Genomic DNA, 24,764 nt, shown 5'->3' on the forward strand with positions numbered 1-24,764 from the left:
CCCACAAGAATTCCATCCCTCTCAGGATGCTGGTGCCTCCTGGTGTCTGAAGGAAGTTTTTGTTAAAGCAATGTAGAGGCAGACACCCTATATGTTTTGGCTGTATGAGGATCTCATTGTAATCTCATTGCTTCCTTTAATTAAAAGCCATGCTAGAAATTAAAATTGCTGTTCTGTCCCTGCTGACACTCGTGATTTTAAAAATCAGATCTTTGTGTCCCAGCTGCCTCCCTGTGCTGCTGAGGAAGAGCTGTGTCAGGGATCCCAGGGGCTGCTCCATCCCTGGCCCTTACACCCACTCTGTATAAAAGATGCACACAAAACCAACATTGTTTGGGGTTTTTTTTTTTGGTGGTTTGTTTTTTTTTTTTTTAATTGCATGGTGCTTGACCTCTGCTTTGAAGTGAGGAAGGCACACAGCTCTGCTGTTCTGTGACTAACCGATTTTGCACCTGTTTCTGGAGTGGCTTTTTTAGGAGGTCTAAGAGAACCTGTAAAAGCTTTTGTGTTGGCAATGAGCTCCTGGTGATCCCTGAATTTTAGATGCTCTCTCTGCTATCATGTTATTTATTAAGCAGCTCAGGCTAACCTTTTCCAGAAAAGATGTTTCTCGTAACCTGCCAATTCATGTTACTTGCTTAATGACTAAGTCCTTGCAATTAAGTGGGGGATTGGCCTGAGTTAAGTTGGAAAGTGCTGTGAAATAAAAGATGCACAGAAAGGATAATAACACAATAGCACTCTGGGGTGTAGCCTGGGCAGGGAGGGGACCCCCAGTTTCTGTGCAGGATGGACAGAGCAGCATGCTTGCAGCCCATCTGACGTGACTTCTCCAGGACTAGGGCAGATGTGGTTAGTGGTGGAGAGCCTTGGGGTCAGGTTTATCACTAAGCAGGGCTTAAGTGGCACGTTATTTCATTAACCTGCCTGAACCCACAGATTTACAATGGTAGGGCAAAGGTATGAAATAACAAAATGTATTGTCATTTAAAGATCAGGTTTGCCCTGGAGGTTGCAGTATCTGGGGCATCTGAGCCTGGCTCATCAGTCACTGCCACTGTCCCAGGACTGAAGTGCAGCATCTTGGCTTCTGTTCTTCAAACTGCTACTCACAGCAGAAATAGGCGATCTGGTCCTCTTCTAACTTCTTTACTCCATTTATGCAGCCCTGGTTCCCTTGGGTGGGCACTGGAATATCATAATATTTGTCATATATCATGCATGACCGTGTGGAGATCTGTCCATTTTTGTCTCCCCTTAGCTCTGGTTCCCTCATTAACGTTTCTGCTATACACCATCATGAAACAGGGATAATAGGGTGAGTTATAAATCACTGTCTGCTGTGGGAGTTGTGAACTGTGTATTTTAATGCCCAAGAATCCCATCTCGTACTTGATGTCTTTGTTCATGTGTTGACAGCTCATGATGGTCCATTTGTTCCAGCTGCCCCATGTCAGTTTGGAGCTGAGGCTCCCAAACCCTTACATCATTGCTTGCACCCTGTCCCAGGAAACATTTAACACTTCACTGAGTAGGCAGCAGTATAAAAGCGAATCTGGTGCACGTGTTTTTCATTTAAGAAAAAAACCCCAAAATTCTCATGCTTTTTGCTATTGAGTAAAATTCAAATTACTGAGGTGGCTCTGGGAGGTACCTGGCTTTGGCTATGTGGGAGGGTAGCCTAGCTGATGTGATGACCTTTTCTGGTCTTCATGTGGACTGAGGGTTTTTTTGTTTTGGTTTGGTTTTTGGGGGGGGGTTGTTTGTTTGTTTTTCCCAAGAATTGTTTTCTGTGCATCGATGTGTGAATCACATGCATGAACAGGAATGGCACTTTGGGTGTTGCTGTAACCAGAGATCTCGGCACCCTACAGGACAGAGTTTGGTGTGATCTCCAAGCTCCCTTGACTTTTCCTTGTGGCTGAGAGTTGTCGTTCCCTTTCAGCTCTTCCTCCCTGAGCTCCTCATGCACTAGCTGAGGCATGTATCTACTGAACGTGTTCAATATGCTATTTTGCCTGGATGTGTCCAGGTGGGAGGAGTGGAGGGTGCTCTACAGAGTGCCGAGGGTATTGGTTCACCATGTGCAGGGAATACCCTGCGGCAGGAGCCTTCACAAATTTGGTCAGTTTAGTGGACCAAAAACAAGACCAAAAAGTTACTTGATTTGTGTGTTCTCAGGAAAAAAAAAAATCTACTGCAGAGTCTCTCAATCTAATGGCTAGAGGCAGAACAAGAATCAGGGGCTGGAAGCCAATACCAGAGAATTCCAATTAGAAATCGGACACAAATATTTAGCCTGCTGCATAAACTACCTAAGGAAAAAAAAAAAAAGTGGCTTCTCTTCTTCATCTTGTAATGCTTTATATTCAGTCTGGATGCCTTTATAGAAAATACACTTCAGCCAAATTTGAGTTATTTGGCTCAGCACATGGATAAGTGGGTGAAATACTATAGTGTGTGATGTACAAGAGGTCAGACAAGGTGATCTGATGGTTCCTCCGGCTTTAGAGCCTCTAAGAAGTTTTAGCATGGCCAGAAAGATGGGGCCAGTTAAGGTGTGAGGCTGTGACTCCATCTGTGCTCTCCTGAGACTAGCAGAGGGTCTGTGTGTGACCCTGCCTCTTGTTCCTCTGATCTCAGGAGAGGATGCTCTGAAGAGAAGCTAAAGGTTATGAATTTGGAAGCCATACATAAAACTGAATTCCCATCAGTGGTTTTTTGTTTTTGTTTTTTTTTCTTTTTTAAACCAGCACTTAAACCATGTGTGATCCAGCCCACATATGAGTTTGAAATGTTCCATTACATTTTCATTATTTGTTTAAAAATGGGAATTCTCAAGATCTCTTTTGCTCTAATTACCTGATGCTACAGGGCTTCAGAGCACCTTTTTACACTCTCCAGAATGTGCCCTTGGGATGGGACAAGTCTGAGTTCTGCAGCAGATGCTTTAGAAGAAAGTTGTTGGCATGAGTGGCTGAAAATAGAAGCTTGTTTACAAGGCTGGTTTTGCATTATCAGCTGTAGTGCTCCAATAATTAAGGCTGTGAACTTAATTAGCTCAACACTCCATAATTCTCTTCTGCCTCTCCAGGGGCTTGTCTGCGTACAGTTCTGTACAGCTTCAGCTTGTGCCGGGAACATCTTTATCCCAGGGCGGCTGCATTCACATGAGTACCACCTTAACTGCCATGAATCCCGTGCTCCGTTTTCGAGTACACAAACCCTCCGTAGGGCTTTCTGGAGAGCCCATCCCTGGATTATTTGGCTGCTTTTATTAAAACCATACAGGCAGAAGTACCGATCTCTACTGAAGCATCAGCAGAACTGAATGATGCCATTGTTACTACTGATTGAAAGGGTGCTTTTACACTGGCTTCAAGCTTGTGTCTGTTCTTAAGTGGAAAATGTTTCTTAATGCTGAATAATGTAGTAACATTTCTGGCCAGCACAGTCTTTTTGACAATGAAACATTGCCACACGCTCGAGAACGGACTGGGGCTGCCGCTTTTACCTCTCCCATCTCGGTTAGGTGTCTTCTGAGCAGGACCCGACCCTGGGCAGGGGACTGTGTCCTCTCCAGCCCTGACCCAAACCAGACCGTTCCCCAGTGACCCCACCGCAGTGTGCCCAAGCACATCCTGTGGCTGAGACCACCCTGTCCCTGGGCATCATCTCCTGTGTATTTCCTGATCCTCAGAGCCAACCCACGCACAACCGGGAGATGTTTTCCTTCTTGAGTGCGTGAGCTTCAGCTGTTCCAACTATCCCGTGTGTGCGTCCTTCCTGTTTGGATGGATACTTGATACGTACACCTCAAATGGAAAGGGCTGGACATGATTAAAACACACAGTCCAGCCACAGGCATCCTTTTTTCACTCAGTGTCATCCCCCCCCGCCCCAAGTGAACCTAAGAGGTTGTAAGGATATTTAGAATTTATTGTGCAAAGCGTTGAGTAATTCTTCAACTGTTTTTAGATGCGGAGGGACAGACACAAGGTGCTGCGTGCTGGCATGCTGTGCCTGATGGTATCATGGCTGAGACTTGCTATGCTTACACTGAGGTACTTTCTATTTCTGCAGGAATATCTTGACATAAAAAAGTCAAACCTTCCTGATTTATTTGGAGTTAAAGTTGGTATGTAAACTGATTAGCTTTATCAAAATACTTACATTTTTTAAATTCTTTGAACTCCCAGGATAACTGATGTTCCAAGTTATTAACATTTAACATTAACATTTCCCCTTAATTACAGGGCTGTGATGAAAGCCTGTCTCCCAGCGGGTGCGTAGGTCTGGAACCAGTGATGGTTCCTGGCACATGATTAACAACTCTGAATCAAGGCAGAACAGTTCCCTTGGACATACCACCTCTGCCAAGGGCGATGGCGTTCCCACAGTGTATCCGACCTCACCTCACCGTTGCTCACATACAAGCACAAAACCATATTTGTTTTACTCTTTTAAAAACAGTGCTTGTGTAGCTCAGATGCCTTGAAAGTCAAGGTAAAAGCAAATATTGGTGTGCTGGTTTTCACAAGCCCTGTTGTTAAACGGTTATGTATGACGTGGTTGGCAGAACATCAGCAGCTAAAGCAAACGCACTCATACTCGCTTCTTCCTCATCCTTGTTCATACTGTGTAGGCTTTCTGCTGCACGCTGCCTTTCGGCACACAGCTGGGCTAAGCGATGTTGTCCCCATCAGTGTGGTGGGGAATGGGACTATGGATTTATCTTCCATGTTGTCTTTCGTTCTGGTTCCCGAATGCTCCAGTGAGTTAATTGTTAGCAGAGGGAGAGGGTAGGGAAGAGCCATATGCAAAAGAGGAAGGGGATATTTTCAGCTGAGACCAAGGCAAAGACGCAAGCTGTGAAGAGCAGCGATACAGAGACATGACTCTCTGGCCTTGCAACGGGCAACGTTTCTGATGGGACTGTGAAACTGCAGGGCTGGCTCGCCAGTCAGAGCCAAGAGGGCAAGTCCAGAGCTGTTATGCTAGATAGCATAAAGGCAAAACTTGCCGAACTTATAATGGATAATTTATGATGCAACCCTCGCAGAAACAGAGCCCCTCCATTTTGTGAAACAGAATGTCCTCTAGAAAATATTTGCACTTAGCTAGTACACGCAGATTCAAGGAAATTCTTTCAGGAGGGTTTGAGTCTAATAAAATGGGAATGTGTGACCTGGCCTGCACCATTATTTGCCCGGTTTTATCCTTTTGTTATTATTTCCAAATGTGGAATTCTCATTCTTCTACAATTCTGTAGGTGAAGCTAGGCCAAGAAAAAACACTGGTCTCCTGCAATCACAGGGAGCACCTATTAGGGCTGTAATGAGGCTAGCAACGCAGGCCCGCATCCAGAATGGCACATGTTCCCAGGGGTTTGTGGAAACGTCCTCGCCAGTGCCCAGGAGCCCGGTCCCTGCATGGCTGAAGAGGTGCTGGTTGGAGCGGTGGGACCCCTGTGGGGCTGGGCAACGTTCACTCTCAGCCCTTCTCTACGAGCAGATGGGTTGCCTCAGCCAAAAGAGCGCAGCGTTTGGCTCCAGTGTTCTGGGATGCAACGGCTTACAGATGATACCGTCCCCTCCTCTTCCAGGACGTAAATCCTCTGGGACGGAGGCTGTGCCATCCTTATGTGCTCGTGTTGGAGTGTTGGTCCTTGCGTGACGCAGAAGGCAGAGCTGTTGTAAGCACACTGCCGGCAAGCTCCAGGTCTTTTCTGCTCTAATATTTATGATTTTTCTTACCAAAAGAGCTCCTTTTAAAAAATGTGAATGTTCCTGCTTCTGCCTGCCAGATATTACAACTGGGAGAGCTGGATCCTTCAAGTGTGTCCTTGTTTCTAGTTATAAAACCAAATTTGGACAGCAACATATAATATTTGCAAAGGGTTTTATGTTGGCTTTGTGGCACAGACGTGGTGGGTCCCGGTGCCTGGTGTTAACCGGTGGTCAGTGGGGCTGTGGGCTGCAGCAGAGCCACTGCTAGCACGGTGTGGGGACTCTGTGGCTGCAGGACGAGGAGCAATCAGAATGAATGCAATGACTATTTCCCAGAATGTAAACAGCCTTGCAGCTTAATGGCTCTACGTTGACGGAGATCAGGAAACACACTTTGTTATTTTAGTCTGAATAAGCTTATGCAGATGGAAAGCAGAAGCAACGTGTTTGGAGTCTCTGGTGTTCTCTGACAAGCCAGGTTGCACATGAGTGTGTTAACCTTGCCTTTGAAAAGCGCTTGATTTTTATCGGCTTGTTTACCAAACTGTCACAACAAGGCATAAAACCACAGAAGACTCACATGCTGATATGAGAAATGTGCGTGTTCTTGGTAGCGGAAGAGGAATAGGAGCTTTCTGCTCTTTGTTAAATGCGGTAACAAGCCATTTTTTTCTACAAACTGTGGAGTGAGCTGTTGAGCGGGGAGCCAGGGCGAGAGGAAGATGTTCCATGCGACAAATTGCTCTCCTCTCCCGCTACCTCCAGCCTCCGCAGATGCGTGGGGTGGGATTCGTCAAGTTGCTCAAAAAAAGCCATTTGTATCATATCGTTTACCGGCGCCAGCGAGTCCCCCGTTCCCTCCCAGCCAGAGGCTTCCCATGCCGGCGGGCCAGCTCCCCACGAGCCGGTGTCACTGCTGCGGGAGCCGAACGAGTTAAGCTGTGCTTGCCGTTCCAAGTGGGAGCGAAGAGCCATTGCAAAATGTTTTTCCCCCCGTTGGCTCTGCGTGTTGTTTTAAAATTAAATTGGTTCTGGTTAACAAACAAGAACAGGACGGCAAAATTAAATTTTCTGAGGAATGTTGTGAATCCTGTGTGAAAAATAAACCCCAAAATGTTTTTTCCCTTCCCGCACTCTTTGGCTTGCCTTCGTCCCCTCTTTGCCTGCCATTCCTCCCTCTCTGCTCCTGCTGTGGACGTGTCAGTGGGTGGCAAGGCTGGTGTCCTTATGCCGAGGTGCTGTGGTGAGCAGCAGTGGGAGTTAATGGGAGCTGGGACGTCATAGCTTGGTGAATAACTTTATTTCTTTTTCCTTTCTCCTTATTGTCCTGCATCTTCTTTTCTTGCGCCTTTGTTCTCGCTGTCCTCCCAGACCATGCTCTGCCTGAGGGACGTTGTTGTTCCCTCTCCAGCAGGTGAAATCTGTGCAGGTCCAGAGAGTACCTCAGACATGTAGAGGAGACAGTATTAATTTTAGAGGCAGAATTGGACCTATAAAGTATAATTCAGCCCCACGCAGATGACTACCACCGGCCATCTGCAACACTTCAGTCTCACTGGAGTCCAGCACAGACTCTGCATTGAAGGAGCTACACCCACATAGGGCTCTGTGATGGACAATACAGATTTCTCCCTGTCTGCTTCTATCTTCCTTATTTATTTATTTATGTGCAGATGGAAAATCTTTGACACAAATTGGCGCTCCTTAGATTCTGTTACTCTGGAAAGCTTCTGCAGTTCTTAAAAGCTTCTCCTCCATTTGGTCAGCCCTGCAGGCATTTGCTGTGCACTTCATAAGTCATTTCTCTAGTAATTGCCTCAGTATTTGTGTCAAGTCTTCTTGGATCTTTATTTATAATTTGGCACGAGTCTCTTTTGAGGGCTCAGCAGACTCGCTGTTTTGTGCGAACTGGGACATCTTGCTCTCAGACCTTTAGATGAGACAGCAGGTTACTCCGAGTTGAGTTTCATCATACTCGTGGTGCATGTGGAGTGCTGGGTCTATTGTTATTTACTGGCTTTTGCTATCGCTTTTATTCGGGAAGTAAGACTCCTGATGCCTTGTATGCTTGGTTCCCTGTGCCACCAATTCCTGGAGATCGGGAGTGTACCCTGGGAGGTGTCATGGCGTGGTTGCCTCTCTTGTGCTCTTCTCCAGGCATCTCCTCTTGGCCATTGCTGGAGATGGGAGGCTCAAACAGTCCTCTAGCATGATGTGGAGCAACCACATGGGCTCACCTGACTGGAGAAGATGTACAGGGTCAGACAACAGGTCCAAGAGAAGAATAAACATCTCTGGGGAGGCAGCATGGGTCTGCTGAAACCTTGCCTCCAGGTGGCACGTGAAGATGGGCCCTGTGAGCAGTGTTTTCTGGAGCGGGGTTGTGCGTTGGACCCCATGTCTGGAACAGGGCTGTGGCTGTCACGGGCAGCCAGGGAGCACTCCTCCCTCGCCATCAGACCATTAGAATAAATAAAACAGCTCCACTTGTGCTGGATGAAATCAAGTCTTCTGGACTGTGGCCTAAACACGGTCAACAGCTCCTCTGGGCCCTCGAGCTGCCAATAGCTTGCACCTCCTAGCGAGTATGTCCTTGGGAAGGAGCCATTAGAGGCTAAGGAAATTTTGCAGATCTCCATCCTTCAAGAAGTGGGAAATCATCACTGATAGGACTTGCAGCACCTCTTGTGTCAAGGAAAGGGATATGCAGGAAACACACTGATTAGAACCCAGCTCTGTGCAATGCCCCAGCCAATGCCCTCCTAGAGCATGGTTATCAACAGCATTGCCAAAACTTCTCCAGGGCACAGTGGAGGCTGGGTTTCCCTCCTGCTCAGGCCTCGTGGTGATTAGTTTGTACTTGGGTGAAGAGCCATCAGCAAGCTAATGAGGTTTTCCGAGGCCCCTCTGATAGTTATGGGCTTATGTTGCATTTGTCATGCCAGGACTTGTGTGCGCTGAAGTGCCAGTAAAGTTCACCAGAAAGAAATCATGATCAACTAGGGCCTGAAGGATCAGCTTGATAAACCTCTCCCCGCTGCTGCCACCTCTTCTAACACAAGTGCTGGATATGTGACTTCTTGATCGGATGGCCAAAAGTGCTCTAGAAAGGTGTAGTCACGTTTCTACGCACGTGCACACAAAATACTTCACATTCCTAAATCACTGTAGATATCTCCTTCTTCATCACTATCAGTCTTTGTGACCAAAGCTGTTGTGTTGCACAGCAGCGCACCGCCAGCAGGTCTGGTCGGTGCCGCTGGGAGGAGGCTGGGGCTGCCTGAGTTTCCTGATGCTTCTGCCTTCATCCTGAGCACCCTCAGACTCTTTCTGTTTTCTCTCCAGCAGGTGCTCCTGGTGCCTGTCCTCCTGACTTATCCTCCTGGTGTCCAACCTCTCATCCTGTTTGTCCCCTTGGTGCTGATATAGCACAAGAGCATGTGGAAACCCAGGCTGGTGGTTGCAAACCTGGTTTGAGTGTTTATAATTTTATCCTATCATCTCTCTTTAAATGGGAATTTCTTATGCTAAAGTTTCGGACTGAGGGCTTGAGGAGATGACCTGAAATCTGAGTGAGAATCTGTTGAGTCATTTCTGAGTGCTATGAGCGTAAATATATTTCTCAATTCTAAAAGTGTAACGTTTATCAGCTGTACAATAATGTGCAACCAGCCTCATTTTGCAGGATCAGGCTTCCAATATCCACAGCCCTCAGCAATAAATGGAGCAAGGTCATTGCTAAGCTGAAAAGTAAATGCTTTTGAAGCATTTCCTCCTAGGACAAGACCTAGTCTTTTCTTCCAACTGCTAACACCTTCCTTCCCACCCAGAGCAAGTCCATAACCTTTCTGATACAGAAACTTTCCTGTTCTCTGCTGTCAAAAGCTTTCAGCTCTCCTTTTTTGTCTCCCTTTAATCTTCATCAGCATGCCATGGTGTGTTCATCTGCTTTTCGCTAGGCTCACCTTTTCTTGCACTTCCCTCTTCTAATGCTGCCCACATGGTTCCCATTTACCAAAGATGGGAGCCAGTGGGCATATCCCATGTGTGATCCAAGGGGATGGGATTCTCAGGTGGAATTATTTAATTAGAGACTGCCAAGCAGTTTTGGGTGAATTTATTTTAATAAGTTGACTTTAATATTTTCCATGCATTTATTTTTCAGTGGAGATTATGCCATATCCAGAAAGATAACCATTTACTTAACCAGTGAGATACACTCAGTTAAACCCTGAGAAACTGTGCTTCTTTAGATCAACCTTTATCCCCAGGAATTGTCTTGGAGGGCTGTCTCCTCTGGCTGGGGGCAGAATCCCTTTCAGAGGCTTAACAATGGTTATTTGTTTAGCTGAGTAAGTTTAAAAATCTGAGAAGTACATTGCAAAAATCTCAGATCCCTCTCCCAGAAGCAAGCCAATGACACCATTAGCTTAATCCAGCACCTCGTATGCTCAATTTTAATACAACTCTTCAGCTCCAGAATTTGATGTATTTTCAGTTGAAAGATTTGTGTTCCAGTGGTAAGAGGGGAGAAGTAGGGAGGGCAGTGCTGTAGGTCACTCAGCAGTTGGGTACACAGATGTATTAAAAAACATGCAGAGGCTCTCTGTGGAAAAGAACTAACATCCGACATCTAAATCCATTCATTGACTGGAGTAACTCACGGCAGAGCCTTCTGCTGTGTGTTTAGCTGGGTCCCACGTACCACGAGTGAGCCGTGCTCTCAACTGCCGCCTCCTGCCTACGTGGCTCCCTGCATTTTTGACAGCCACCTCTAGGCATGATACAATTAATGGATGATATTTGGAGCTACTGTCTTGGCAGGCTGTATGAGCACCCCTCTCCATCTCCACAGTGACCGAGGATGTCCTAGCTAATGCGGAGGAGTTGTGCTGGCAGCAGTGGCTGCAGAGTAACTGTTGTGAAATTTAACATCCGTCCCATCCAAGTCCGTATATCTGCGGTTTGATCTCTAGGGCTGGGCTGACTTTGGGTTGTTGTCCAGGAAGATAAAGAGGTATAGAGCGCCTATAGAGTTCACCTGAGACACTTTGGGTGCTTACTTCACATGCAGTCATGTCTGTTCTTCCCTGCTCACCTTAAAAGGATAAAGAAAAGTAGTTCAGATGATCATATCACTATTGCAGTAAAGCTGGAGGAGATGCATTCCCTGGAAACACTCGCAAGCAGTGAGAGGAAGCTGAGGGTCTCAGGGATGCATCTGTGTCCAGGGGAGTAAAGCAATAAGTACACTTTCAGTATACCAGGAGTAAAACCATTCCAGCAAAGTGCAGCATTATTGCAAGAGGGCATGCTGGTAATGGCAAAATGCTGGGTGAAAATGCAGGAAAAGTATTTATTGAATACATGTGAATCTTCTGTATTTGACAAAACAATCTGACACAGATTTTGTAGTCATAATTGAGCACTCCTGTGGTTTAGGTTTCCTAAGTGGCCTTTCATCTATTCCTTCCCTCTTCAGGTCTGCTTCTGTTTCACACTTAAAATTAATGTAATTAACAGCCATGTCACAGTTAAGTGTTTCAATGAAAACTAAAGCAAAGAGCTGTCTCTATGTTAATACATTGTTTACTCTTTTGCACTGAGTTACAGATTGATATTTTCCTCTTTCTTCCTCTTATTTTTTATGTATTTGCAGGGTATTTTCCTGCTGTTCTTTCTGCTCCTCGCTCCCCTGGACCCACAGCACAGCTGTTGCCTCTCCATGTCTCAGTGGTTGGGAAATGCTGTCTTAAACTCCCTTCCCCAGAGATCCTCTTGACCTGTGCCCTGAATTTGTTCAAATTTGGTTTTTTTGAAATACATTATCTTTAATCCGTTGTTCTTGTTCCTCCACTGCCTTAAATTGCTGAACTTTTGGTTTTGTAATCACTTGCACTCAAATTTACGTCTAGTTTTGGACTATTAATCAACTTTCTATATCAATAATATCCAAGTAATAAACATCCCCTCCCCTGCTACTTTTCCTTCTCCAGAGCAACTTTTCTTTATGCATTCCAGCAGCTTGGTATGTTTGGGATCTGCCCTGCTCTGTCTTCAGCAGATGCCAGGGTAATTAAAATTACCTGTTCCTACCAATTCCAATTCTTTGGTTGCTTCAGTCAGATGCTCAAAAAGGCATTGTCCATGTCCCACAGGCTCCCTTATCAGAAATAGGACATCTCCTGTGCTCCTTGTCTCTTTCTCTGTGCCTGGGGACATGCATAGCATCTGTTTCTCACCTCTTCTTGAACCCTGAAGTATTCTTCATACCAAAAAAACCCCCTTCCTATTTCCTCCTCCTGTTTCCCAAATGAGTTACATCTTGTCCTGCAATGATGTCTTTCCATGAAGCATGTGTGAGGCTAAATGCTGTAGTTGTATACAAGGGCTTTAAAGCAGTCTTGTTTATCTTCTATTCTCCTAGCATTTATGTGCAGACATATAATAAGATCAGAAGGCTGCCCTGTTATTCTCACTCAGAGTTTTTCTCTGAGCTTACTGCAATTTGCCTTTCCTGTAGCAATATCCTAAGCCTTCAGTTGGTGTTCGGGCACCTACTAGCTTTTGTGAGTGGCTCCCTTCAGACCTAGTTTCCAGACCTCTCTCTAACCATCTTCATCCAGATGCTACTTTTTCCAGTATCCTCTCTCTGCAGAAGACATCTCACCTGGGCAGCAGCACCGTGCTGTCAACAGCAGGCACTTGAGCACGGCTCTGTGGCTGGCGCAGGGGAGCAGGAGTCTGAGCGGACCTGTCCTCCCTCAGCACATCAGTATTGTTTCGTGAGATCCTGAATGTCGCGCATAGCAGCCATTTTTTGACATAGCTTGGTAAGACTTATAGGACAGCAAAGAGCTGCAGGATTGGAAGCTTGGAACAACTTGCATTACTGTGAAGGTACTGAAGACCTGCAACAAATGCTGCTTGTTGAGAGGAGGCTTGATCTTAATCTTGAGCTATCCACAAGAAACAAAAATCTAGCAGGCAGGGGTATAGCAAGATCCAGCCACTAGAATGCCAAAACAAGTAAGTTTGGACTAGAAGCCAGGTGCCTATTTTGACCATGGACGTTAAATAACAGAATTTTACGTGGGGATAGGCTGATTTCCATACTTGCAGCAAATTTTAAGCTGGCAGTGGGTACCTTTACAAAAGATCTGATCCGTCCTGCTGAGGGATTGGGTTTGACTCCTGCACTCCTTGTGTGCGTCCTGGGCTGTGTGGTGCAGCACATCAGGCTAATGACGCTGGCCTTTTCCAGCCATTCGTCTGTGCCTCTGAAATCAGGTTCAGACTCCACCCTGTGTGCTTTGGTACAAGATTCCCCCAAAGATTAGCTGGGGATTGCTCCTGCCAAACCGGGTCCCTCCAGCTGAGCCGTATCTGCGAGCCCAGAGGAGCAGGAAGAGCCAGGGCCAGCTCCTTCAAATATTTTACAGATTAAGACCAGGGTCTGGGATCTGCGGGAAGTCAGCGGAGTTCACAGACCCCAGCGGGTTGTGGTCCTTGCTGCAGAGCTAGAAGTCTGCGCCAGTAATTGCTGTCTTCCTCATCCGCCTAGCTTGGTCGTTCACTATCGTGTTCACATGCAATGACACTCGGCAGTGTGGACAAGCCTTCTGACATTATTTGAGTGCAGCTGGAGGCATCTACTTTAGCCTTGAAAATGCCTCTTTCTTGGCAGTGCTGTGTGTTTATTATAATGCTGTCTGTAATGTGCAAAAGTACATTTCTGTTTTAACTTCCTTCTTTATGTACTAAAGAGTGTGGTTTTAATTAAGGATTTCAGATTGAAACATTTCCGGTTTTATGCGTTGTTTTTTGGTTGGGTTGGTTGTTTTTTTGTAGGACAGTTTTCAGTTAAAATGTTTTAGAGTTTTGAAAAATACCAGATGCCCAACTCACAAAGTGTGCAAAGAGCCCTAGTCACTCCCTCTTCCTCCCAGGGAAATCAGCTGCTCCGCCGAGCGGGAACAGCCAGGGACGGCCGATGGCGAGAATGGGGTCAGCAGGCAGGAGAGGATGAGCCGGGACTGGGATTGGCGGTTTTCAGCAGCACACCGTGACTGCGGCTCCTTGCACGATAGGAAACGTTGACTCAGGCCCGTAAAATCAAGCACCTGATTTTTGTGGATTGTGGGTTTACCCCCTAAATAGCTAGGGATTGTACGAGGGGATGGGCAGATCCTTGCTTAACAGCAGAGCATCTCTCTTGCAGTGTCCGCTGGCGAGGGGCGTCAGGTGTGCCCCTGCCATCCCTGGCCACTGCCTGCAGCCCCCACCCACAGGGAAGCGAGGCCAACCCAAACAACTTGTAAAATAAAATGGTTGTTTTGCTGCACGTCAATTGCCGTTAAAAGGAAAAATAAAACCAAGCCAGATATTAGCTCTCCTCCTAGTAGAAGAGCTTAAAAATATCCTATGAAGGCACTCAAAATTTTTAAAAACAGCAGGCAATGAAAATTATGTTAAAACCAGGTTTCTCAAGCTAGTCCCATGATTTTTGGGAGTTTGACTCATGATTTTTGAATGTTAGGATTTGGCAACACTAGAGTCCTCAGTTTGAATTCGTTCCCGATGTGGTATTTTGGCTTCCTAGCATGACTGATCAGTGTCACTCTCCTCTGGAGCAGCACAAGACCTGGGGGTGGGAGGTAGAGAGGTCCAGGACAAGGTGCTGCACCTTCTGCAGCTCTGGGGATGCTGTCAGGTGGGTCTGGCTCGCATCCCTGTGTGAGGTTCTCCTGAAACAAGCCGTGTGTCTGCCACATGGCAGCAGTTCAGGCAGCAAAAACGGAGGATGGGAGCTGCTGGCCAGGCTGAAGGGTATCAGTGAGCTAGATGAATAGCTTACCTGGGTTAAGAATTTTACTGAGATTAAATGAACATGTTAAAAACATGCTTCATACCCATACATCTTTCATGCCAGTTTAGCCATGCAGCATGTCCACAGGGTGTTGCTCAGCCCGTGCTGCCCAGCTGAGTTTTTGCAGGAAAGTGCTGAAAACATCCATCCTCTTGCTGCAGTGTTAGCACTTCTGGTGCTGTCGAGAAAAGGTATTTATAAAGAGAACCTCTGCCTTGCAACTGTGCCTGGCACCTTGAAAGAATGATGTGGGTGTAGCTTGACTGAGTAGCAAGTGATGCACAGGGGAGCAGGTCCCCGTGACGGCTGCTGTCGTCTGCCCTGCAGCTGGCAGCAGGAGGTGAGCATGGGGACAGGCATGGTACCTGCCCTTGTATCTTCTCACTCTGCCTCGTGTTACAGCATATGGCTGTACAGCAAGCTACAGCGTTATCTTGTAGGCACCTGCGTGGGTTTGGGCTGCATGGGGTTTCCTATGCCTGGGAGGTGAGACTCGGTCACAGGAGGAGATGACCCTCCGTGTGGCTTCCTCAGCTGGGGAGCAGCACCAAGCAGGAGCCAAGTCACCTCTCCTCCCTGGCAGTACAGAAATGGCTCACATTTGCACCTCAGGCCAGCTTTAAACCATATAAATCACCATTCCCTCCACCCATGGGTAATGCTCTGCAGCTGCCCAGGTACCCCTGCCCCAAAGCCCCCCATCCCGATGTGATCCACAGCCCCGTCCTCCCTGCGAGGCAGCCGAGGAGGGCATTTGGTCCACCCATCAGCCATCCCCGTCCATCTCCAGCTGCCTGCCTATTTGGGAGCTCACAGATTGCTGAGTGCTTGAAGAGCTGACCACTTCTTGCCTATTTGGGAATGCTTTTAAATTGTTCCAGAAACTGCTGTTTGTTGATAAATCGGGGCGATTGCAGAGAAGTGTTTTAGCTAAGCTGTGTAAAAGAAGGAATGAGCTGCAGCGCAGCACTGCCAGCTGTCATTGGATTTAGAAACACACATCATAGATTTTGTTGCTTTTCAGACAGCTGCGCTTATAGCTGCTCTTATAGCCATATAAAACAGTCATTCTGTCAGCAAACAGTCTGGCAGTGGAGCTGGGTTATATTTGCAGCCGTGTTCCCAAGCCTGGCGGGTTCGCTCCCTCCACGTGCATGGGTAAAGTCCGGAGGAAGGCGGCTTTGTGGCATGGGCTGTAACCTGTCCCCAAGGTTGCAGGTTTGCACAGGGTAAAGAGTAAAATGCTGGGCTGTGCCCACTGCCTGTGCAGGGGATGGTGCTGAGAGGGCTTGTCTTCAGCACCCCTGGTCATTAGGAATGGGTAGTTGCTGCCCCGAGAGGGTGTTTGGGGAGGTTTTACCTGGAGTCTGCAGTTGCTGCTCAAGAGTCTGTCTAGCTGGAGGTCAGGTTGACAAACCACAGCTTGTTATAGCAGCACTCACAGCGATCAGGCCCTGTCCTCTGTGGTCTATCCTGTTTGGACTTTAAAGCTGAGAGTCCCAGGGACCAGAATTAGATTTTAAAGAATTTCCTCAAGGGAAGGGAGATAGTGCCGATTTATCAAATTTGAAGCTTTTCACAGGATCAATATTGCTTTCAATAAAACCTCATCCAGGAAGGTTTCCTATGTAACAGACCAACTGTACATGCCCACTCAAAGTAGCGTTTGAGTATTTTATACACATTTTATTTGCGTTCCTTTATAAAAAGTGGAAGAACTTCAAGCAAACTAATCTAGCTGCGTCAGGAGGCTACTCCACAAGCGAGCTATGAGAGTGGGAGTGAGTTATTGCTGTGCATGCTATTTCACACCAATCCCTTGTGCAAGCGGTGTCAGTGAGAAGTAACTGCAATGCAGGCTATTGCCATCTCCCGGTGGGATGAGCTGCCTCCTGCAGAGGCCCCGAGGACGCCCAGCAGTGCAGGCACTGTGGAGCAGTGAGGATGCTGATGAGCTGTACCCGTGTTTTCTCTGGAGCAGTTTCTGTGGCTCAAGCCCAGTGATCTGGGGTGGCCAACAAGGTGGGCAAGAACAGGTGGTGCTCACAGTCTTATTTTCTCTTGCTCTGTTCTTCTGCTCTGCTCAAACCTATAGCCCTCTTCCCACCCACCTCCATTTCCCTCTGAAACTTCAGAAGATGCTGGATTCATCCTGATCCAAAAGGGAAAATGTCTTAAGTTATGCAGCAGAAGAAAACAGCTTTCTTAGCTGTAATGTGATCTTGGTTCCTTCCCAGGCACCGGCTGGAACAGAGGGCTTGGAAATTGCCCCTCTGGCCATTATCTGAGCTTTACAGCATTTGGAGATTGAACCCAGATCCCACATCTCTTCTGAAGCTCCATGTCAATTTACACTTGTTCCTAGAAACCATTACTGTCCTGTGAGCTCTGTACCACGTGAGGATTGAAAACAGAGCTATTCTGCTCATTTGAGCTCTTTCGTTGCATGAAGGCAGAGCTCAGGGCTCGTTCCTTTTTCTCACCATCTGAGGATTAAGCCCAATCCTGACTGTTATCCGACCTCGATACCATTTACACACTGAACCCAATGCCTATAGCTTTTATCTGAGCCCTTACAGCATTTGGAAGCAGGCCATGCCCCTTGTCTGGTATCAAAAGCATTATATTAATTTGGGATTCATTCCACAAAATGAGGCTGTCAGCCAGACTGCTTAGCAATTGGATATTGAACCCAGACCTCGTGGTTGTCTTCCAAGTTATATGCCAGCTGGGAACTCAGCCCACAATCCATGGCTGCCAGCCAAGCTCCTTATTGGCGAGAGATTGACACCAAGCCCCCAGACTGCTATTTCTGTACGGCGGTGTTAAGGACTAAACCTAGCTCACGTGGTCAGCATAATCACCTCTGCATTGGCAATGAAATGAAAAATCTAGTTAAAGACTTGAATGAATATCGAGGGTCGATGTTCAGCTGCTTAAAGACCAGGGATGATGACAACAATTCCCTTGGAACAAGGCCCCCTCGATACTCCGGGGGGAGTAGCGCCAGATCCCCCATCTGTCATCCAGCTGGATATAAAATCCAGGTTCTCATTAACACACAGTGCACAGCATTTCTTTACTGGCTGGCAGTATTAAAGCCAGTTCCTCCAACTTTCAGGTATTCTTCAGATGGGATTAAACTAGATCCCTTTTCTATAGCACCATTAGGCTCTGCCAAAGCACTTCTTGTCACTCAGAGCAGACCTCCAACGCTGCACCTTGCCTTGGGAAGCCCTTCCTGCACACAGCACGCCCCCAGCCTTTGCTCCTCTGTAGAGCAATAACGAGGCCTGGGAGGTAAATGAGAACGAGGAACGGTTCTGCACACCTCCATCCTCTTTGGAGGAAGTTGGGAGCCTGACCAGGTAGAGGGAGCATTTCAGGTGAAAGGTGTGCCTGAGGCGAGCAAACTTTTCCCTCCTGCCAGCAATTTTGCCTGGGAATTCTTCAGCATCTTTACACGGTGTGGTTTTACTGCATAGCAAAATGCTTCAGAAGACTGAATTAAAACCAAACAGCTTCCCAGCTGGGATGGTCATCATTAGAATGCAATTTCCAGCAATCGTGTGGGTTTCTTGGTAGCCTCGAAATCTTTAAAATTCTCCTTAAGCAGCAACTTTGAAGGAGTGGCTTAGCATGCAGCTAGAATAAGGAAATCTTCCCATGATCCAGTGGATCAAGCTGGATGTTATAGTCCGTATGGACAGTGTGGGATGTTGCTTTTCCTCTGAACTTGCAGGGGTGGTAAAGGCTACGCTTTGGTGCTCTAACTGTGCAAATTGTGGATGGGTGTTCTGGTTTCCCTGTCTGAAACCCTACTGTGACTGAGGATGGAATCCATGGGAAGTTTTTGAGCCAGTTTTGCAGACCTGTCCCATGGGTCTGGAGTTACTCTGATTGCCTGTTACATATCTTCTGATTCATATTTATTTGCTAAGAAAATATTAAGTCCTTGCCACACACATGTGGCTTTATGAGGACTTTCAGCCCAAGAGAGCTAGTGCAAATGGGATTCAGCTGTCTGTGGTGGCAATTTGTTTGTAAATAAATTTTCCATGTACCCACTTGTTCTTCTATAAGTGGGAACACCTTTCTTTTTCCATTCATTGCTCTTGCCAGCCATCTTACTCATCTCTTGTCTGAACACTCTGTACTGCCCTTTCTGCCCCCTCCCTGTAAAGCTCTCTTTGGGCTTCTCTCTGCTCTTTGCCAGGTTTTTCCCTACCCGTTCCCTCCACTATCTCCTGTGGGGTGCTTGGGGGGCAGGGGATGCTGCTGGCTTCGGTGCTGGCACCAGGAGCTGTTTGCAGGGATCCTCCAGGCATTGCTCAGAATTTATGGGGAATGCAGAGTCAAGCAATACCCATGATTAGTTGAAATCATTATTTCTAGAACTGCATTTCTTTGCTTTATCAACAGAAGGGTTCATCTGTTGTGCATTTGCTTGGTCTCTCAGCTAACCTGTGGATTTGGGGAGTGCAGTGTGTGCTGCCCGCTCCATGCTCAGCTCTCGCCCCATCCTCCTCAGTGCTGGCACATGCTGTACGTGCAAGAGACTGACGTGGTGAACGGTGGGGATAGAAGGAGAACAGGCTCTTCTTTCCTGTCCTCCTGGTTGACTTCCCAGAGTTACGAAAGCCCCCGGCTCGCCGTGCCATGCCCCGCCACCCCTCAGCCCACTGGCTGATCTCAGGCTCCGTCTCAGCGTGCACATGAATTTCCACTCTTCGTGCTAAGCCCTGCCAAAGCAAAATTCCTGAAGCAGAATAAAAAATGTGGAAGACTTTCAAACCCAGAGATTATTGAACTGTCCCCTTTACCAAATGGCAGTCAACACTATGTTCTTTATAAAGTCTCTAGTATAATGTTTAATTCAGTAACTACAACTGGAAAGTCTTTCCAATTATTTTAAACTGCCAGAGACGTTTTAATGTGCCTCAGATTTTGTGTTGGCATGCTACAGAATTAAGTGCCATCCATCTTTCAGAGAACTTTAAAATTTAGCCTCCTATAAAAAGGAGAAAAACGGGAAAGAATTCCAAAGGATGTACTTGTCCCACGAACCCTACCACTATTTGTGGCCTCACAGACACCTTCTCCTGCATTTTGAAATCGTTTGTCTCCCTCTGTGCAGGGTGAGAGATCTATGCAAACAGCCAAATTCTTTAATTCCTGTGCAGAGCTTCAGTTGAGGGCAGGATTGTGAGCAGAGCTTCACTGGCGGCCACCCAGCCGTACATCGTCGGGTGATATTCACTCTCCAGATGCATTCAAGCCTCTGCAACCAAGGATGTAAAAGGTTGAGAAAGCCCAAGTACCTTCTGATTTCTTTTTTGTGGCAGGGCCATGGGGCCTCTGTCTCTGCTTACTGACTGCTGTTAGTCCCAAACCCACTGATGCAGGCGCCCATCCCTGCTGAAACCTGCCAGCAAGCACTGCCACTGTGTGCAAGGGAACAGAGCACATAGCTTTGCTGCCTTGGTTAGCCTCGCTCCAACTACATGAACATTAGTACATGGCAGAAGCTGACTCTCAGCATCCTTGCACTTTTGTTTAATTCTTGTTTTTTAAATTTTTTTCTTTTTTTTTTTTTTGCCTTACTCCTTCTCCCTGAGCTCAGTGGCATGTGAGTCCTGAGCATGTGCATCTCTGCCCTGGGCAGATGGGGAGAAGGGGCAGGGAAAATGTCTTATAAATCCAGTTCTGCTCTATTAAGATTCACTCTGGTATGACAATAGCTTTTTCTATTGAAATGCTTTGTGAAAGCCTTGCCTAATGATCTGTCAGCTGGGGAAAGGTTAAACTCCTGCAAGATTTTCTGTGTTTGATGAAGAAAAAACAGTGCAATTATCCAGAATTCAAAGTGAGTTTTAGCCAGCTGTTAATAATACTGTGATTCTTCATGTTCTCATTGCTCAGAGGTAATGTGGCCATCCCTAGTTGTGGCAGTAAAATATTTGTAGCATTCTCTTTTGGCCCTGTTTGTACTTATGGAGGGCTGGACATCACTTGAGGTCTTCTAAATTTGCTTCTTTTTGTGCTTTAGCCACCCATGACAGTACTCTTCTCATCTAACTGCAGCCATCTGCAACAGAGATGTCCAGTTTAAGGTGGTCATCTCAGGAGGGGTCAGACATGCTCTTTAACCACTAATAGTTGGGCATCTTGGGCAAACTGGTCATCAAGGCTCTGCTAGAGTCACTGGAGAGACTGGTGCTTCCAGGTTCACACTATGCCAAGACAGCTGCCAAGGATGAAGGAGATAAGTGGACTTGATACCTGATACTCTTGATACCAAGAGTGCCTGTATTAACAATCGGATTTGATGGAGAGGTAGGTTTATTAGTAGTTTTCTGCTTTGTGGCCTCTTTGCAGTCTGCAGGTAGGTTTGTGTGCTGGGAGACCACTGGCAACATGCAGGAGCAACCCTCAGACATCTGTGTGTTTCTCCTAGCTCTCTCCCGTGATCACTGAGGTTTCCAGCTTGGAAAGTCATGGCAGAACATGAAATACACGTGGCATCTCTGTGTCCAGGCGCACGGAAACAAAATAAGTGTCATGGGTAAAATAAAATTTCACAGTGGCAGGCCCTGCACTGGGATTAACAGACGGCTTGTTTCCTCCGGTGGATGCATGGAAAATCAATTCCCAGACCTCTGCAGAGGCTCCTAAACATGAACCAAATCCCCTCCTGTAATACTTAAGAACTACAACTGTTTTGTGCCAGCAAAAAGGTTTCATTTCTAGCAGGGGAACTGCAGGTAACACCTTTTTGCTATCTTCATGTTGTCATTTAGGTGTCTATCTTATCCTCTTTATAGGAGTCTCATCTCAAGTGCAGCTTTTTGCCTGGAGGTCTGAAGTAATTGAGTATTAAGTAACTGTATCTGTCTCTAATTCACTAAACATCCAGAAAAACAGCTAATGTGCCTGAACCAGTGGGATGAATACATTAGATTAATCTAATTCAGCTACTTTTCACTCAAACAACCAGTAGCATTTAGAAAAAGGTTGTGAAAGGGATTAGGAATTTCTTTTCCACATTTTTCCTTTCTTTTCCTTTCCATGACTTTGCTGCATTCCATTAAATGTTAGCTATTCGGTCAGCTGAATAACAAAAGTAAAACATTACTTTTAAAATAAGTTTGTTCTTCTCAGACCTCAGAGCTGGATCCATATTCACAGAGGCTTTCAGTGACCAGGAAAGGCAACAAAATAAATGCAGACATACAGGCTGTGAGGAGTTTATCCTGACTGGAGCGAGCAGCTCCCGGCTGTCACCACCTCACTTGCACCTTGGTCAGGCAGTGCGGGTACAGGAGTCTTGGATCATCACCCCTGGGCTTAGAGCAATTCCCTGAGCATGCAGTCACCTCCTCTCATCCCTTCATCTGCCTTGGCCATGGTGGTGCATGCTATCAGCTTAGTACCATGGCAAGTCCGATGTATGTATCCTCCACTCCTATATACCCTTTTTCACTGTAAATGTGTAAAAAGACCCAGAGCAGGCTGCCTAGACCCTTCAGTTTAACAGCAAATTACTGGTAGCTGCTCTCACTGTGCGTATTTCTTACTGCAGTTCAGTCTAGATCAGGGTTACCTCACTTTCTGGAGAGACGATCATGTGCAGTCATGTCAAAAGCCTTAAAAACCATCAAGGTATAAGACCTAAATGACTGCTTTGCTGCCCGCAAGCCCTGCTCTCCTGTCAGTAGTTTGCTTCAGCGTGATTTGTTCTTGACACATTCCTGTGGCTGTTGATCATCTCCTTATATTTTGTAAGTGCTGACAAGCAGCTTGATTATTTGTCCAAGTATTTTTCTGGGACCTGAAGCCGGTCTGCCTACTCCGTAAATCCCCAGCGCCTCCTTCCCCTCTTCTGAAAGCGGAGCCCTCAGTCTGCCCTCCCCAGCCCCCTGGAACCTCCCCATCCCTGGTGGCTCCTCAAAGTTAAGTGGTTGCATCTCTGAGGCTGCTTCAGGAAGCTCGCCGAGTGTCCTGGGATGCAGTTCAACAGGCAGGGATGATTAAAAACACCACAGTTATCTAATTACTCTCTCACCAAATCTCCTTGCTGTCGTGTGAGTTCGTATCCTGCTAACACTGGCATTAACTTCGTCAGGCATTTGATCGCTTTTGAGTTTTTAGGCAAGATTGAAACAAAAAAAGGCATTAAGCGTTTTGGGTCTCCCAGCAGCGCCCTGTGTTAATGTCACTCCTCCCTGAATAGTGGGTCAGCTCTTTTTTTTGGTCTCTCCTGCTGCTGCTGGCTGGTGCCCCACTGCTCATCAAGGCTACAGTACAGCAGGGACAATGCCAGCTGGGGAGTTTTGGGGCCAGCAGGTAGGACACGAATCCTGCAAAGATGCCGGCATCCCAGGAGGGCCACCCCAGCAGCAGGGCTTGGGCAGGCTGCCACCAGGCAGGGAGCCCTCCTTTCTCCCCAAGCTCAAGGGGTGGCATGAAGCTCCTCTCTCTGTGTGCAGAGCAGAGGTTAGCCAGGTGCGTGGTACACACCTTGGGGGCTCTACTTGATTATTGCTGGGGCTTGGTTACTGCACAGGGGGCTGTGGGAGCTGAATGCAGGCTGTGGTGGCGTGTGGGAGAGGTGGCTGTGAACTGGCAGCCCTGGGCAGTGATTTCCTCCTCTGCTTCCCAGGCACAGCAGGGATCTGCTCTGAAAAAGATGCAAGGCAGGATAAGCACAGGAAAGGCTGAACTTTCCTTGCCAAGAACAAATGAAAAGAGATGTTATAAAGTCACTTGTCTCCGGTAACATGGCCCCTAGCTCTGACATGGTGGTGGAGGGCATCCAAGTTTCTTGCTGGAAGGAGATGAGCCCACACCTGGTATCCTATCCTGGTTTCAAAGGTCAGGTGCATTTCTGCGGTTACAGATGTCACGGGCATGGCATTTGACCCTGGCTCATCCTACACAGAAGGCAAGGTCTGATGGACAGCAGGATCATTTGAACCTCCCTGGAACTAGCTTTCATTTGAATTACAAACTGTTTTTTGTTTCTTCCCAGCCAGGTCTCTAGACAAACTCTATAACTTTGCTGACTGCTCTGGCCTTCACCTGATCTTTGCACTGAATGCTTTGCGCCGAAATCCCAACAACTCCTGGAACAGCTCCAATGCCCTCAGCCTGCTGAAGTACAGTGCCAGCAAAAAGTACAACATCTCCTGGGAGCTGGGCAACGGTGAGTGTGGGAACAGGAGAGCCACAGGAATGGAGCTCGCTGTAGCAGAAAGGTATTCCCTTTTGGAAGAAGATATTTGCAGATCCCAGGATGCTTTGCCAATGTAGTTTCAGAGGGAATTAAAGGCCCCTGCTATAAGGCAGCACCATCTCGAAGATGGACCTGGCATGTGTTAGCACCTTAGCTGGATGTTTCCATCAGTTGGTATTAAGCACATGAAACGTTTCTGCCCTGGCTGCTGGGCACAGCCAGCCCTGGGGTGGCCAGAGCAGCAGCTGTATGGACTGGTATGGTGGCTGCCGTGCCAGGGGAAGTGGGGGGAGCCTAAGGGGACAGGAGCATGACACCAAGGTGCAGGTCCTTCACCCAGCACACAGCAAAAGGGGTACGGGAGGAGATGTGGCACATAAGAGCAAGTGATGGCCCTCATCCACTTCTCAGAGGTTCCTTCTGCTGCTCCACAGAGCAGACAGGCAGCTCTGCGGAGCTCAGGCTGTGCGACAGCGTGAGCTGTGTGTCTCTCCGGAAGCATGGATGAAGGAGCAGAGCTGGCAAGCCTTGCTTGTCTATTTTTATTTTCCCAGAACCCAATAACTATCGGACACTGATCGGCCGCTCGGTGAACGGCAGCCAGCTGGGGAAGGACTACATCCAGCTGAGAAGCCTGCTGCAGCTTATCCGCACTTATTCCAGAGCAAACCTCTATGGGCCGAACATTGGGAGGCCCAGAAAGAACGTCATCACTCTCCTGGAAGGGTAAGTGATGTTGCTTTGATCAAGAAGAGATCAGAAACCCCTCCTGAGACTGATGCCCTTTGCAGCAGGTAGACTTGCTCTTTGGCTTCCTGATGTCCAACAGCTGCCAGGACAGCGAGGCTCTGTGTGGCTCAGCCACTGCAGTACCAGGGGCTTGGGGACATGGTCGTCTGTGCTGCTAAACTTCTGCAGAAGTTCCAGGTGG

At 47.3% G+C, this 24,764-nt stretch overlaps 1 protein-coding gene across 4 annotated transcripts in view; it reads left to right on the top strand.

Moving 5' to 3' along the window:
• HPSE2 (heparanase 2 (inactive)) overlaps positions 1-24,764 on the top strand; it is a 113,560-nt gene that overhangs the window by 50,157 nt on the left and 38,639 nt on the right. For all 4 annotated transcript variants that reach the window (XM_069796738.1, XM_069796736.1, XM_069796737.1 and 1 more), the window contains 2 exons: positions 23,630-23,803; positions 24,388-24,559. In XM_069796738.1, coding sequence (XP_069652839.1) covers positions 23,630-23,803; positions 24,388-24,559 — 346 coding nt within the window. The remainder of the gene's footprint in view (positions 1-23,629; positions 23,804-24,387; positions 24,560-24,764) is intronic.

This window comes from Haliaeetus albicilla, chromosome 11, assembly GCF_947461875.1.
Source record: "Haliaeetus albicilla chromosome 11, bHalAlb1.1, whole genome shotgun sequence".
NCBI lineage: Eukaryota > Metazoa > Chordata > Aves > Accipitriformes > Accipitridae > Haliaeetus > Haliaeetus albicilla.